This window comes from Myotis daubentonii, chromosome 3, assembly GCF_963259705.1.
Source record: "Myotis daubentonii chromosome 3, mMyoDau2.1, whole genome shotgun sequence".
Lineage (NCBI taxonomy): Eukaryota > Metazoa > Chordata > Mammalia > Chiroptera > Vespertilionidae > Myotis > Myotis daubentonii.
The window spans coordinates 69020822-69037666 of NC_081842.1; the positions used below are offsets into that span (position 1 = coordinate 69020822).

Genomic DNA, 16845 nt, shown 5'->3' on the forward strand with positions numbered 1-16845 from the left:
TAAGAGACAGAAAAATCTAATACTTGGTCTCTGATTATCTTCTTTCAGTGACTGGGCAGAATTTTGGTTCCATTCATTATCATTGTCAAGATGCACTTTTAAATATCTATCTGAGATTGGATTCTTACCAATCCTTGCTTTTTAATCTCTGTCAAGATAAAGCAGACCACTACCTCTCCTGACCCTGAATTTTCCCCACTACTTACCATGAAGTGTGGAGCCCGCACCTGAGGGGAGTGAACTGTATGTTTCACTGGGCATCCATGAAGCTGCTAATGGAAGAACATAATGGAAGAGTCAATCTGTAAAAGACTAGTTATTTTCTCTTCTTTTTTTTTAAATTAAATCTTTATTGTTCAGATTATTACATTTGTTCCTCTCCCCCCCCCATTATTTTCTCTTCTTAATTTTAATTGAATCTAATGGTTATAAAAGAGGGATATTAAAATATATTTATCCCTAACTGGGTTGGCTTGGTGGATAGAGCGTCGGCCTGCGGACTGAAGGGTCCCAGGTTTGATTCTGGTCAAGGGCATGTACCTTGGTTGCAGGCAGATCCCAAGTAGGGAGTGTGCAGGAGGCAGCTGATTGATGTTTCTCTCTCATCAATGTTTCTAACTCTCTATCCATCTCCCTTCCTTGCTGTTAAAAAATCAATAAAATATATATTTTTAAAAAATATATTTAAAGCAACATCATTGAACTATTCTGCAGCCCACATTAGAAAGTCCCAAATAAAGTGGGAGCTGAGGTAATGCTTGTGGAAGTTTTGTATTATAGACAAATAGGAGAAGGAAGAAGAAATGAAAGAAAAATACTAGGAGATGTTCTTTCAGCCACTGATGGGGTGTTGTGACTATTCTCATGGCCATCCATAGATGAGCTAAAAGAATCGGAGAGAATGAAAGCCCAGGTGTGTTATGGTGGCTTTCAGTCAAGGAGAGGTGCCAATAGGACTTTGAAGAACTCGGTAGAACACATGAGGGAACAAAATAGTTTGTATTTGTGGGTAAGCTGACATTTTTATTCAACTGTGAAAATTGAACTGTATCAACAGTGAATTATCAGAACCCTATTGTTACAAGCCTGTTAGCTGCTGGGTGTATACTTTTGATGTATTCGGTGGCAAACCTTCCCCTTGAGTGGATGGCAGCAAACTCAGCACATATGGCTTTTGAAATAGAGCCATTAACTCATTTTGTTTAGTTCCCCATATCTGGCAAGAAAAATCCACTTCTTGGCAAACTCCCCATAACTGTATTTGATAACAGGCCAATAATGTGATGTAAAGTAAAATAACTATAGTGGTGCCTGAGTAGTATGCTCATTTATTTAAAACATTAGCATACATGATTTTACAAGTTAAGTTTTTTTTAGTGTGTCTAAACCAAAACAATAAAAACCAAAACAAAATAAAACAAACATTAAAAAAACAAAAACCAGCCTCAGCCTTCCCCTTTCTTGGTTTTTCCCTGAATGCCAAGGGCATTTGCAGCTGCAGACAAAGGTATGTTATTAGGTCCTTCAGAAGAGGCATTGGTCCCCGGACAATCTGTCACGACAACTTCCATGGGGAGTCACCCCGCTGGAGAGGGTGGTTTTGCACACAGCTATTTTGAGTTTAAGTAGGCCAGAGAGATGTTCTTATCTTCAATATAATTCTCTGACCCTGCTCCTGTGATCTTAACTCTTTTTTCCCCCCCTAGACTACCAAGGTATTCAGATGATGATGTATTGAGTACTTTTTAAATGTCCATTTTTAATGGCTAAGTTATTAAGCCAGGAATTTGATTGACAAAGAGCAACAATTATAAAAAGAAATTGGGACGAGGCCTGGATTTAGGTACAATTATGATGAAGGCAGTTTGTTCAGTTTTTTGTTGCTCTCCCCCTCCCCCCAATATTGTGTTCCCCTTAGTTACTAATTTTAGGGCTTAATGTCTCTATATTTTATCTCTTCAAATTCAGTTTTTAAGAAAGTATGTGATAAATTAATTTATGCTAAGGTTATAAATGGTTGACCAAGTGCTGTCCCTCTGAGAAAAACAGGTATTTTTTTTTAAAGATTTTTCCATTTCATGATTATTATCAGCAGATCAACAGAGAACAGTTTGTAATGATTAGTTACATGTGGATACCAAGGTGTTTTTTTAAGCATAACACAATTTCAGAAGATGGTGATATCATTAGTATGATCCATCCAAATTACAACACTTAAAATCATGCAAATTATTTTACCATTTCATAAAGCTTCTTTTCAGACTTCTAGGTATTTTTCAAGTGTAAAAAGACATCTCAAAAAATGTGTGATAGAATTAAACTACAAAAACTATTTTGGAAGAGCAAGGAGTTCTCTAATTTTGGCTTTAAGATTTTATTTTAACTTTGCTTAAAAAATACAGTGGGGAGTGTATTGAGAAAGGTGAAGAAAAAGGAGCTTCCAGTTGATGGATTCAGCATGTCTGAAAATACTTAAGTAATGTAAAAAAAAAAAACTTCAAGAGACCTAGATGGTTTGGCTCAGTGGATAGAACATCGGCCTGGGAACTGAGGTGTTCCAGGTTCTATTCCAGTCAAGGGCACATGCCCAGGTTGCAGGCTTGATCCCCAGTGTGGGGCATGCAGGAAGCAGCCAATCAAGGATTCTCTCTCTTCATTGATGTTTCTATCTCTCCCCCCCTCTCCCTTCCTCTCTGAAATTAATAAAAATATATCATAAAAAAACCTTCAAGAGAAAGAATATATTATAAATAAAAGTCAGCAAGATGAAGAGATGAACAATTTTTGCAATAAATGTGCCCACAGGAGGAGGCCTTCCTGAAGAATGCTTGTTTACAGCATCCTTAGTAAGATAGAATTGGTTATGTACAATGACTCATCTTTCACTAAATGCAATACTTTTCTAAAAGTTCCTACACTATCATTTAGCTATAAGATTTTTAGAATATGTTTTACATTGACTACTCCATCTGCCATTTTTAAGTCTCAAAAGTCTCAGCAGAACTGTGTTGCTATTGTCTTTTAATTGATTGAAATATTCTGTGTTCTTCAAGGCATGTTTAATACAAGAGTTAAATATCTTTCAAACCTCAGAGTACCCATTTTCATCAAAATCCACAAATGAACATGACTTTGGCATTTAGACGATAAACACCAGCTTGATGGATAACCTCCTGTAGCACATCACCATTATCAGCTAAAACATGAACACAGATCTATACTGATGGAGTTTCTCAAATATATTTTTTACCCTTTTTTTAAAACATAACCTTGATTTCTTCCACAATTTCTTCAAATTTTACTTTTGGTAAAGGTTGTTCAACAAGAAAACTATGTGATACCATTCTATCATAAAAATGTACTTCTGCCCTAACTGGTTTGGCTCATTGGATAGAGCGTCGGCCTGCGGACTGAAGGGTCCCAGGTTTGATTCTGGTCAAGGGCATGTACCTTGGTTTCAGGCACATCTCAAGTAGGGAGTGTGCAGGAGGCAGCTGATTGATGTTTCTCTCCCATCGATGTTTCTAACTTTCTATCCCTCTCCCTTCCTCGCTGTTAAAAAATCAATAAAATATATTTTTAAAAAATGTACTTCTCTTCTATGGTAAAAACAGGATCAACTTCAACAGCATAGTATTTTTCATTTACTTGCAATAACTTTTTTGGACATATGTCTGTAACTAGTTTATAGTTATCAATAATATAATGACATGGCAGGCATCTTTTCCCTTTGTAGAGAAATCTACTTAATGTCATATCAAAGTCTGTGGTGACCTGAAGTTTGGCAGCTCATCTTTTGATGAAACCAGTATAATTTCTGTTACTTTTGTAGGATTCTTGTGGCAAACTGAACTTTCAAATTCTGGAATCATTTTACATGTCCAGACATTTTTTTTTTTGGTTATGCAGTCTTTCTTAAGGCACTCTGAGTTCTTCTGTCATTAATTTTGTTCTAAAACAATGGCATAGGTGGCAAGCAATAACTCAAGATGCAGGGCTTATATACAGAGATCTCTATGACCTTGGTCTTCAGCCTCATCTTCCTCTTCAGGCTGAGTATGTACTTGGCTAGCGCTAACTCTTCCACTAGAACAGTGGTTCTCAACCTTCCTAATGCCACGACCCTTTAATACAATTCCCCATGTTGTGGTGACCCCCAACCATAAAATTATTTTTGTTGCTACTTCATAACTGTAATTTTGCTACTGTTATGAATTGTAATGTAAATATCTGATATGCAGGATGTATTTTTATTGTTACAAATTGAACCTAATTAAAGCATAGTGATTAATCACAAAACAATATATAATTACACATTCATTATGTGTTTTTCGATGGTCTTAGGCGACCCCTGTGAAAGGGTCATTCGACCCCCAAAAGGATCGTGACCCAAAGGTTGAGAACCGCTGCACTAGAACATAAATGCTGGAACAAGTTACAGTGTGTACTCTTGCCATGATCATCTAGTCCAAAGATGGGACCCTCATACTCTTCCCAGCCACAAAAAGAAGATGACATGCATGAGCTTTTAAAGTGTGAGGTTTGTGTTCTCGCTGTGCAGAAGTCCCCAGAAACTGTTAGTTTAACAAAAAATATAATTTTAAATCAGAGAAATGCATCTGTAATTTGAGACTGACCTAATTAGAAACTATATGAAAGAAAGGGAGAACAACATTTTAGAGGATAGGAAAATGGATTGAGATGTGATCAGAGACATAAAAGATTTTAGAATATGAGAACAAGAGTGGTGAATTAAGAGAATCAGCATCCAAGCCAACAGGGAACAGAGGGACTGAAAATTATCCTAGAGACTGAAATAGGAATTAGACCCAGTGCTGCCATAGGCTCTCTCATTCCTATGTCCCTACCACTGGCCCTCAACCCCTCAACTCTAGTCTCTCCATCACCCTCTGTCAATGGAAAGTAGAAAGGCTTGTTAAGAAAATTTTAGGCACAGCTATCAAAAGCCTGAGAAGAACCAGATAGAACCATGGGCAGGATAAGGAATGCATCCTCAAGATTTAAGAAGAGTATATAAAATTTGAAGGATAAGGAATGCATGCTTAAAGAACAAAATAAAGACCCCATGTGATGTCAGTAAGAGGTACTCTGAGGCCCAGAGGGGTGTGTGTGTGTGTGTGTGTGTGTGTGTGTGTGTGTGTGTGTAGTGAGCTTGTTGATTTTTGGTAATGGAGCAAATTGGAGGCATAAGGGTCCATGGAGATTTATATCATTTTTCTGCTTGTCTAACTTTGAGAGACTGAATTAAATGTGGCTTTCATCTCCAGTGGACCAGATGAATGACAGGGAAAACCAAAAATAAAAAAGTAATTAAACAAATTTTCTGCTCCATGGTCTGATCACCTGAGTGTCAGGAAGAAAATATGTTCTCAGATGCTACTAACCTTATACATTTTGGGCATTTAGTTGGTCAGATTGGTATCCCCATTTCATAGGTGCTTAAAGTAACATAAGCATCTGTTTCAGATTGAGGAAACTTGGAAGCTGAACTAAGATCAGACCTCAATATTCTTGAATCCCAGCTTAGACTTCTTCAAGTTGATAAACAAGATGACAACAAAATAATACATTAAACCATATATTTATAAATTTAGTCTAAGTGCAATGAACTTAGAACCATGACATTCAAATAAATATGAGCTACATAAAATACATGTATATAAACAAATATCCCATATCACATGTTCACAATTATCAAGGGCCTTAAAAACACTGCTGTGGGATTATTTCACCAGAAAACCATCCATTATCATCCTTTTTCCTGCCTCTGAATATTGCATAAATCTATTGAAATAAACATGCTGGAAGAAAACAAATCCCATTGCCAGTGCCTGCCATGAGTCTTGCTAAGTGCATCATCTAATATTGAATGTCACATTACAGCACAATCCAATGAGTAGGAACATGTTTCAAAACTAGTTTGGGAGTAAGCAATCAATATGCACTTGTTGGATCCTAATGTGTTTTTGTCAATGATTATAAATAGAACAACTCACTGCAGGGAATTTTCTATGTTTATGGATAAAAAATGACAATTTGTTAACAAGGACTTCTTATTCTTGTACAAGTAAAAATATGTGTGTTTCACTGCCAGGAAAAGTAATGTTTATTGGGTTTTAAAGTTTCTTTCTAGGTTTCACAATTTCTAAAGCTATTTTCATTATAAAAATGATAAAGAGATGTGTAAGGATAAGTAAAGTTTTCAACTGGGGAAAGACAGAAAATGTGAGGGATTACAATAGTTCATTTCAGTATGAAATCTATTCGAAAGACCAATAATAGACTTGTGTAAATTATAAAGTACTTTCAAGGTCTTTTCAGTTTTCCAGTGTCTGAGACAGAAAGTATCTTGGGTGGCTTGCCTGCTTAATATTGATGTGATGCCTGGGGAAATTTTTTTTTTTTAAATTCCTAGCACACATAGTATTGTAGTAAGCATTTAAATAAAGCAAATAAATAAAAAAGGTTAAAAATTCCATTTAAGTAGGTCCTTTCTTTTCACTGTATTTATGTGTGATTTCTTTCTTGTCCTTGCTTATGTGTACATACATTCTTTCAAACACTCAAGAAATATTTGATGAGTACCCATGTATGCCTGCCATTTTACAAACATTAGGACACAATAGTGAAGAAGACAGAAAAAGGGTTAGGTCAGCCATGGGCAAACTACGGCCCCCGGGCCGGATGCGGCTCGTTTGAAATGAATAAAACTATTGAAAAAAAAGACCGTACCCTTTTATGTAATGATGTTTACTTTGAATTTATATTAGTTCACACAAACACTCCATCCATGCTTTTGTTCCGGCCCTCCGGTCCAGTTTAAGAACCCATTGTGGCCCATGAGTCAAAAAGTTTGCCTACCCCTGGGTTAGGTGCCTGTTCTTGTGTATCTTATATTCTAGTATAATTTAAATAGACAATCAAATAAATAAAACAAAGAAAAACATCGGACAATAACTGTTATGCTGAGAATTAAAATATAGTATAATATCCTATCTAATAAAAGAGAAACAAGGTAATTAGCCGTACATCTGCTACCCTTTCCATTGGCTAATCAGGGTGATATGCAAATTAACTGCCAGCCAAGATGGAGGCCGGCAGCCAGGCTACTGATGAATAGGAGGCTTGCTTGCTTCAGTGACGGAGGACTCCAACGTTCCCTGCCTGCCGCTGCTGGGCTCTGAGCTGCTAAGAAACAGTGTTACAAACATAGAAGCTAAACAAAACCCCAGAAACCTGTTTTCAGTCAGCCAGGATCTCAGAGCTGGAGTCGCAACAAAGTTTCAAATACAGAAAGTAAGCAAAGCCAGAAACCTGCTTTCAGCAGCGAGGTCTCACAGCTAAAGCTGGCTCTCAGCTCCAGTGACAGCCATAAATCCAAGAATAAAAAAAAAAAAGGAAAAAAGGAGCGGTTGGGAGCTTCAGTCACCCGCCAGCCTGAGAACGGCCCTCAGCCCTCACGCAGACTGGCCAGGCACCCCAGTGGGGACCCCCACCCTGAAGGGGGTGTGACCAGCTGCAAACAGCCATCATCCCCTCACCCAGGCTGGCCAGGCACCCCAGTGGGAACCCCCACCCTGATCCAGGACACCCTTCAGGGCAAACCAGCTGGCCCCCACCCTTGCACCAGGCCTCTATCCTATATAGTAAAAGGGTAATATGCCTCCTAGCACCGGGATCAGTGGAGCCGAGAGGCCTCCCAGCACCAGGATCAGCGTGACAGGGGGCAGCGCCCAAACCCCCTGATCGCTCTGCGGCTCTGTGTGTGACAGGGGGTGGGGCCACAACCTCCCTATCTACCCTGCTCTGTTCGTGACAGGGGAAGGCACCCCAACCCCCTGATCAGCCCTGCTCTGTGCCTGATGGGGGGAGCTCCCGAACCCTTTGATCACCCTGCGGCTCTGTGTGTGACAGGGTGTGGCGCCCCAACCCCCTGATCGGCCCTGCTCTGTGTGTGACAGGGTGCGGTGCCCCAACCCCCCATGGGCCTTCCTCTGTGTGTGACAGGGTGGAGCCGCAACCTCCCCATGGGCCCTGCCCTGAGTGTGACAGGGGGGAGTGCCCCAACCCCCTGATCGGCCCTGCTCTGTGGGTGACAGGGTGGCGCCCCAACCTCCCCATCGACCATGCCTTGAGTGTGACAGGGGGCGGCGCCCCAACCCCCCAATTGGCCCTACCCTGAGTGTGACTGAGGATGGCATCACAACCTCCTGATCGGCCCTGCTCTGTGCGTGACAGGGGGGAGCTCCCCAAACCCCTGATCGTTCCTGCTCTGTGTGTGACAGGGTACAGAGCCCCAACCCCCCTGATGGGCCCTGCTCTGTGTGTGACAGGGTGTGGAGCCCCAACCCCCCTGATGGGCCCTGCTCTGTGCGTGACAGGGGGGAGCTCCCCAACCCCCTGATTGGCCCTGCTCTGTGTGTGACAGGGTACGGAGCCCCAACCCCCCTGATGGGCCCTGCTCTGTGTGTGACAGGGTACGGAGCCCCAACCCCCCTGATGGGCCCTGCTCTGTGTGTGACAGGGTGTGGAGCCCCAACCCCCTTGATGGGCCTTGCTCTGTGTGTGACAGGGGGCAGCACCCCAACCCCCTGATCCGTTCTGCTCTGTGCGTGACAGGTGGACTAAAGCAGGTTTCTGAGGTTTTGTTTAGCTTCTATATTTGTTACAATGTTTGAAACTGCAGGCTCAGAGGACGGCAAGGCAGGCGGGGAACATTGGAGTCCTCCGTTACTGAAGCAAGCAAGCCTCATGTTAGTTTCAAGCTGCCTGGCTGCCGGGCGCCATCTTGGCTGGCAGTTAATTTGCATATCTCGCTGATTAGCCAATGGGAAGGGTAGCGGTTATACACCAATTACCATGTTTCTCTTTTATTAGATAGGAAGGAAGGATAGCATAAGTTTAAGTTCTCGTTCAGCTTTTTGTTATATCATTGTCCAACAAACTCTTTTTTGCTCACTGCTACACAATTCCCCTCTCCCATATAATCAACAAGTATGCTTTAATTTATCTGTTCAACAATATTTATTGAGAACTAACTATTTGGCAGGCATTATCTTAGGTGCTGGGGACACAGGTAAGCAAGCAAAAAATCTCATGGAATTTACTTGCATTATAGTATTGAGAATAAGGGATGACAAATTAGTGAGGTAGAATTTCAGCATAGTTTATTACTAACAACTCTATTTTTTATTAATACCATATAGGATAAATGTTAATTTATTAAGTGTAGGCTTTCATCCCCAGTCTAACTAATATTTTTATTCTCAGTTTATAACCGATTGGTAAATATTTCCAGCTTCTAGCCTTGTCTACATAATAAGACATGCTGTTAGTACATTATTGCTATGGTTTCAATGGGCTTCATAATATTTCATTGACTTATTATCTTATCCTATCCCATATTCTCTTATTATTGGACAAATTCTTCCCAAATACCCCATCATTCTCATTCATACACACACATTTTTTATTTTTTCTAGATAAATGACATTATATATCTACCTAATATCACCCCTGTTATGCCCATTCAAAAGCAAACACTGTTCTGTATGTTGTGTCTATTATTCATTTACTTAGATAGTTTTAAAGTATTTTTTATCATATATCTAAACCATATGGTGTCTGGTTGTACTTGTTTTTAAATTTATTTAAAAATATTATTCCATATATTGTCACCTGGCATTTACTTTTTTGATTCAACACAATGTTATGAAGATTCATTCATGTTGTTGTATGTGACTGTCATTTACTCGTTTTTCATTACTCTATGATATTTTATTATATGACTATGCTACAATTTATTTATCTAGTCTCCTGGCTATGATCATTTAGATTATTCATAATTTTTGCTATTATGAATAGGGTACATATTTCCTGGATATATAAGCTAGTGTTTTGTTGTGTGTGTGTTGGAATATTTATCCAGGAAAACAATTGTTGGATTGCAGTATATGAAAATATTCATTTTTAAAACATAATGCTAAAATGATGGTAATAATTTATACTCTCACTAGTAATATATAAAAATGTACATTGCTCTCCAGTCAGTATAACATGCAGTAATTACATACTTCTTAACTGTTGCTAATTTATTAGGTATAAAATGGTTATCTAATTATAGCCTTCATTTGCATTTCCTGATTAATAGGGAAGCTGAGAATCCTTTTTTCTAGCCACTGTTTCATGATTTGTGATATACCTTTTTGCTCATTGTCTATTGCTTTGTGCTTTTTTTCTTATTGATTTGTAGGCATTCTTTATTACCCATGACATAACATTTTGATCCATTGTGAATTATATAGTCTTAGTCCTTTTTCAATTACATGTGTGACAAATATCTTCTCTCATATTATAGCTTTATTTTTTTTTTACCTTCCTTAAGGTGTCTTTTGATAAAAGATTATTTTTCTTAATTTATTTGATTCTAATCTTTCTATTTTGTTTTTGGTGAGTTCTTTTTCTCTCTTCTTTAAGCCCTTCCCTGCCTCAAAGCTTGGAGGAAAGTCACTTTTATTTGATTATGTTTTAGTGCTTTGCTTTTGACATAAAGAACTTAAAGTATACGGAGTTTATTTTGTAGAAATACATTTTAATGCCTTTTTTCCTTATAAATAATCAATGTTTCTAGGTCATTTGCTGAGCAGTCTCTTCTCTTTCCAGTACTCTATTATGTTGTCTTTGACACATATCTAAGTTCCACTTATTTGTGGCTCTTTGTGTGCTCTCTCTTCTGATAATGCCTTTTCAGTCTTGTGTTTATTTAGACAGTGAGTTTACAAGTGTCTCTTGTAGTCGACCCTTGAACAACACTGGGGTTAGGGGCCCTGATCCCTTTGTACCTAAAAATCCGCATATAATTTTAACTCCTCCAAGACAATTGCTAATAGCCTAATGTTGACCAGAAGCCTTACTCATAACATAGTTGATTAATACATATTGTGTGAAACTGTACTCTTAACATAAACTAAGCTAGAGGAAAGAACATGCTATTACAAAGATCAAGAGGAAGAGAATACATTTACAGTACTTTATATATTCATTGGAAAAAAATCCACATATAAGTAGATCTGTGCAATTCTAACCCATGTGTTCAAGGGTCAACTTATATCATTAACATATTTATTAAAATAAATATAACATTAAATTATAGAGGGTGATACACGGACTAATGTTGATAGTGTCTCATGAATTAAAAATTATGATTAACTCAAGTCTGTGAACCTGATGTCCATATAAGAGATGAAAGAAAGCAATAAATAACACTATACAAAACAATATTAGATGTTTCTCTTTTATTTATTTCCTAAGGACAAGTTCCAAGCAGGGAGATGACTGAGTCAGTGGGTAGAAAAGATTTTGAGAAATTTTAAAGGTACAACTTAATGCATGCCAAAAGGAACATGGCCGTTTACTGTTCATGGCAAAGAGACTAGCAGATAAAGTCATAGCCCCGCCCCTTCGGCATCCAAGCTTTCACTTCTGCCACATCCCTTGCTATGCTGTCACAATAGTGATCTTTGTCAATTCCTGCTACACAGCGGCTGCAGACCCTGCAGCCGCTAGGTGGGCAGATTAAAAGTAAAAATCATTTCTGTGCCTCACCTGGGCTCCCTCTTTCGTTTTTAGTGATAGTATGGATTCTGCTAGGATCCTTTTTCTATAGATATACTAAAAGCTTGCACTTCTACCTCCATTACTTATATCTTTAATCCGATGTCACCTTAAATTTAAGGTATTGAAAAGCTTTACTCTATTTAAAATAGGAACTCACTCTGACCCTTTCTCCTCACTGTCCCCCTTTGCTGCTTTATATTTTCTATCTCACTCATCATCATTTGTCTGTCTTTCCTCAACCAGGATTTGGAACTTAGATCTGTCTATTCACAGATGTCTGCCCAGCTCCAACATTAATGCTTCAAATATGGTAGATGCCTTATAATTCTTTGCTAATATTATGAACAAACCACATCAGAGTCACTCAATTTGTGTGTTGGAAGAATGAATGGGGCCCAGAGGACTAAAAGGGACTCATGGTTATACTTACAGTTTTTGATGTCTTTCCCACTGGAGGTCCAGGAGTAGTTGAAGCCTTGGGTAGTCACACTGGAATTGCTTGCTGTAAGACAAAATTTCCAGAATACAAGCTTTTTATAAAGATGTAATTTAACTTTGCTGTGATGTGCTGAATTTTTAATCTATGTGACTTTGGGGAAATCTGAAAATTGAAATATGCTTCCCTATGCAGTAACACTAGCTGGCATATTGAGGGAAAGTTCTGCAGCTTGTGTTTAATGCCAACTAGTCATAATTTACTTTCTTTTTCTGTTCTTGTAACCAACTCAGATGACTAGAAGTGCTGTCAAGACTACTTTAATATTATCTTAAAATCACATGACAAATAAAAGGTATCTATAATAATAAAAGCATAATATGCTAATTAGACTGGACAGCCAAATGATCTTCTGGACATCATTCCGACATCCGTCCTGATGAAGCCGTGGTGGTGGGGGCCAAGGCAAAGGCGGTTAGGGATGATCAGGCAGGCAGGAAGAGTGGTTAGGGGCAATCAGGCAGGCAGGTGAGTAGTTAGGGGTGATCAGGCAGGCAGGCAGAGTGGTTAGGAGTGATCAGGCAGGCAGGCAGGCAGGCAGGCGAGTGGTTAGGATCCAGCGGTCCCAGATTGCAAGAGGGTACAGGCCGGGCTGAGGGGGACCCCCCCCCCCCATGCACAAATTTTGTGCACTGGACCTCTAGTAGTATAATAATAATCACTAACCCTTATTTTTTAAATTATAGCGATTGTCATATCAATATATAGTGACCAGGTTACAAATTACAACAAGCAACTCAAACCCAAAATATCACCATCAAATGAGGAAATATAGCCTTTTGTCCAAACCTCCACATTATCATGTCTGTAGTAACACTGTGAGCCTGTTGTCTCTTTTGAATCATTTTTGGAAAGCCTTGCTATACTCACTTTGCGGTGTGTTGTTCGGAGTCAGGGTGCTCACATCTACAGGGGCCATTGAAGACGTAGCTAGATATCCTAGTTCAAAAAACAAATTTTCCAAATTGTCATAGATATTCACATTCACATGTTTAACTCTGCCACTGTGATGAACAAGGGTGGCATGCAGAGCATGGGATATTAAAGCTGGAAAGAATCTCAGTGAATACAGGGTATTCACTTCATTTTATAAATGATAAAATTGAGTCCAAAAGGTACATGCTTATGGTTACACACTGAATATTCAACATCATTTATTTGATACTAACCCAATCTCCTAACGCCAAGTGTATTACATTCATACTTTCAAAATATATTGTTACAGTCTCGACTGTCTGACAGACTCTATTCTACATGGAAATAAAAATAAAGACAAGGCTCTCACCCTCATGGAACTTATAGTGAATCATCACAACTGTGTATAACGTTTTAACATAGTAAATAGGGTTTTGTATTTACATTAATTCCTATCATTCAGAGTCACCTCTATCTTTTATAATCCATCATTTCCCATTCTCCTTCCCTCTCTCTTCCCCCTAAAATGAAAGACTAGTTCATATTCATTTGAATATATCTTTTCAGATGAAGCAAATTAGATTAAAGAAGAAAAATACCTAACCACACTCATTGAAAACATGTTTCTTGGAAAGACAAATTTTCAATATATTTTATTTATGTGCATTTTTCTTCTGTTCCAAAACATTATTTAGGTGGCTAACATAAATATGCAATGCCAGAAGATAAAAGAAGTGGAAAGGAAAAATAAGAGTAAGGAAAATATAGTTAGGAAAGGTAGAGTCCCATTGAAACCTGAGTAGAGATAGTATAAAAATGCACTTCTTGATGTCATATACTTTTAGTTTCTGTGTGCCCCCCATTTGGTCAGAACTTTCTAGTAACAATGCTAAGAAATACAGTATATGCTATGCCATCAATGAACATCATATGGTCAGTCAATTTTTAAGAAAAATCCAGCTATTCCCTTTATGGTAATTAAAAATAAATTTCTCCCAGCCTTGATACAAAGAATATTGTATAATGTTTTCACTCTTCTCAAAAAAGATCCTTACATTCTGACAGCCAGCATGCTCATGACCCCTCTACCTTTAGAGGTAGTGAGTGGCACCCCAGCTTCCCAGGTACCTCAATTCTGGGAAAGGGTATGCCTCAGATAGAAAGCATGGGTAATCAAATCTCTGAAGAATATATGTAGGATAAATAAATAAATTGGCATTGTGGTTTATGCATCTATGAGTTCAGCTATAGACATGATCAACCACAATCGTTTTGCAGTGCAGCCTACCAATGAACATCAAAGATATGCTAAACCCCAGGTGTGTTAGAAACTGCCTCAGATCATGCTGTATGAGCAACTAAAATTGGCAGCCAGCCTGAAAATAGGCAGAAAAAAATGTTTTAAAGACCAGATATGAATAACTTTATTTCTGCAACAAATACTTATTGAGTGCAAAGAATGGGGGATGAAATAAAGAGAAACTTGCTTCTGTCCTCATGGAATGCAGTTTAGAGAGAATAAAGGTCAGTGTGGAAGACCACTGGCTGATTACCGAAGCCAGCCCTCTTCTTTCTGGCACAGATACAGTGAGTAGAATTCCTAGTCTCCTGTGTGGTTAATTGTGGTCTTGTATTGAGTCCGAGCCAATGGGCTGTGAGTGATGATTGCCGTTTCAAGGCCTGACCTACAAAGCCTCCCACACATGATCCTGCATGAACTTTCCTCGGGTGCTATTCAGCTCTTATGGGGCAGGGAGACTTAGAAGGCATAACTTAAAGGAGACAGAGCTGCCGGCAGCCTGGGCTCTTGAATGACTGTGGGACAGAGCACCCAGCCATTGGCTTGGCCCTTCATTGGCTATTAATGATAAACGGACTTATACTTTATCAAGTATAAATGAACAAAAGAAAAGTTTGGAATTTGTTGTTACTGCAGTTTGCTTCCCTTCCCTTGCAAACAGTAAAATCCTATTTGCAGTTCAAGGTGATAGAGCTATCTGCCGTGGAGAAAATGCAGTGTACCATGGGATTCTGAAGAGGGAAACATAACAACAGAAGTGGGAGCTCAGGAAGGCTTTCTGCAAGTAGTGACATAGCAACTAGCCTGCAGGATGATAGATATTCGTTAAGAAAAGCTGGGAGTTAAGGGAAGAAAGAGGAGAAGCAAGGAGAAAAATATTCCATGCAGTGTGAACAGAAAAGGTAGGAGAGGACTGAAGCCAGTTGAATATGTTGAAGATACTTTGTGCACAGTAAAGAGATGCAGATGGAGCCCTGGCAGGTGTGGCTCAGTTGGTTGAGGGTTGTCCAGTTTAATTCCCTGTTGGGGCACATACCTAGGTTGTGGGTTTTGACCCCTGGTCAGGGTGAGTGCAAGAGGCAATCAATCAATATTTCTCTCTCACATCAATGTGATGTTCCCCCCTCTCTCTTTTTGTATTTTCTCTCTGTAAATAAATAATAATAATTATTATTTTTAAAAAGAGATAAGGATGGAAATTAAAGAAAAAGCTATATTCCAAAGGCCCATGGAAGAAATGACATTCAACTAGAACGTACAAGATGCTTTAACCTTAAGGGTAAGTCAGGGGTAGCCTGAACTATACAGTGAAGGCTCAACAGAGCATGGTTAATGATTGGACATAGGAAGTAAAGAAGAGAGAGAAGTCAAAATAAGTCCAAGATTTCTGTCTTGGGCAGCTTTCTGGCTCACGCTAATATTAACTGAGGAAATAAACAGAGAAGAAGCAGTTTTGGAAGTGGCCAGAGACACGAAGACAAATTAAATTTTGGACACATTTATTTTGAGTGCAGATGAGACATTAAATTCCAGCAGAAGTCTGACCATGTGAAACTGAGATGCAAATAGTATTTGTGAGACACCAGCCTGTAGACAATAATTGAAATAGCTGTGAGTACCAAGGAAGGAGGGCCCAGGGAGGAAAATGGGTCTAATAGGGAACAATGAATACTCCTTTCGTATAAGGGACTGGCAGAAGAAAAGAAGATTGAAAAGGAGGGTCCAGAGAGGCAGGAAGAGAGTATGTGGTGAGAGAGAAGCCAAGGTGACTGAGGTGTCCAGAAGCAAGGCAAGTCAGTACAATTTAGCAAATATTTGTTAGCGAACACTGTGTGCCAGTTGCTGGGTCAGTGATGTCCAACGCTGCCAAGAAGACAGTTTCCATATAGCTCTCAACTGCTAGAAAGCCACTGCATCAGGTCCATCAACCTGTATACAGATTCTAGGAGACAGATTTGCAAAGCACTTGAAGGCTTGCAAAAACATTGCAAATTATGTATTAAAAGCTTGAATTCCAGAGCAAGACTCGCTGGGTTGAGTCCTGGCTTAGTTCTAAGTTAGATGTATGATCTTGGGAAAGTCTATTGATATTTTTTTTCTCCCCTCCTTCAATTCCTCACTTGTAAAAATAATACTTCTCCAGTAGGGTGATCACAAAGGTTGAGAGTCATTCCTATCAAGTTCTTAGAAAAGTGCCTCACATGAGGTTAAGTGTTGAAATGTAATATTAGAAGCTACAAACTAGGGCATCCACAGTTTAGTTCAGGTGTTGAAAATACAAGCATGTCCTACCAACAGGAGACTTGAATCTCCTGATGAGTTTTACAATTGCCCATTTCCCTTGTTCTTTCTAGGAGGTCCATTCGAGGTAACTAATCTCTCCTTCCCCAGGCTGACCCGAGTCAAGAACTATATCCCCAAAGACTGCATCATAACTGGGTAATTGGCAGGGGTGAAGAGAGTGGCAGATTTTAGGGGCATTCGCTCTATGATGGGG

The 16845-nt window shown here is 39.1% G+C and overlaps 1 protein-coding gene, 1 non-coding gene and 1 pseudogene across 2 annotated transcripts in view; 1 reads left to right on the forward strand and 2 right to left on the reverse strand.

Annotated features, from left to right (window-relative positions):
* Positions 1-16845, reverse strand: part of CD96 (CD96 molecule) — an 89721-nt gene that overhangs the window by 6939 nt on the left and 65937 nt on the right. Inside the window, exons 9-11 of the mRNA XM_059686172.1 lie at positions 13004-13072; positions 12068-12139; positions 207-272 (exon numbers count right to left, since the gene is read on the reverse strand). Coding sequence (XP_059542155.1) covers positions 207-272; positions 12068-12139; positions 13004-13072 — 207 coding nt within the window. The remainder of the gene's footprint in view (positions 1-206; positions 273-12067; positions 12140-13003; positions 13073-16845) is intronic.
* Positions 2833-4518, reverse strand: LOC132231851 (cytosolic 5'-nucleotidase 3A-like; annotated as a pseudogene).
* Positions 11185-11255, forward strand: LOC132232140 (small nucleolar RNA SNORD113/SNORD114 family). The gene has a single exon (XR_009452287.1). It is a non-coding gene; the product is annotated as a small nucleolar RNA SNORD113/SNORD114 family (small nucleolar RNA).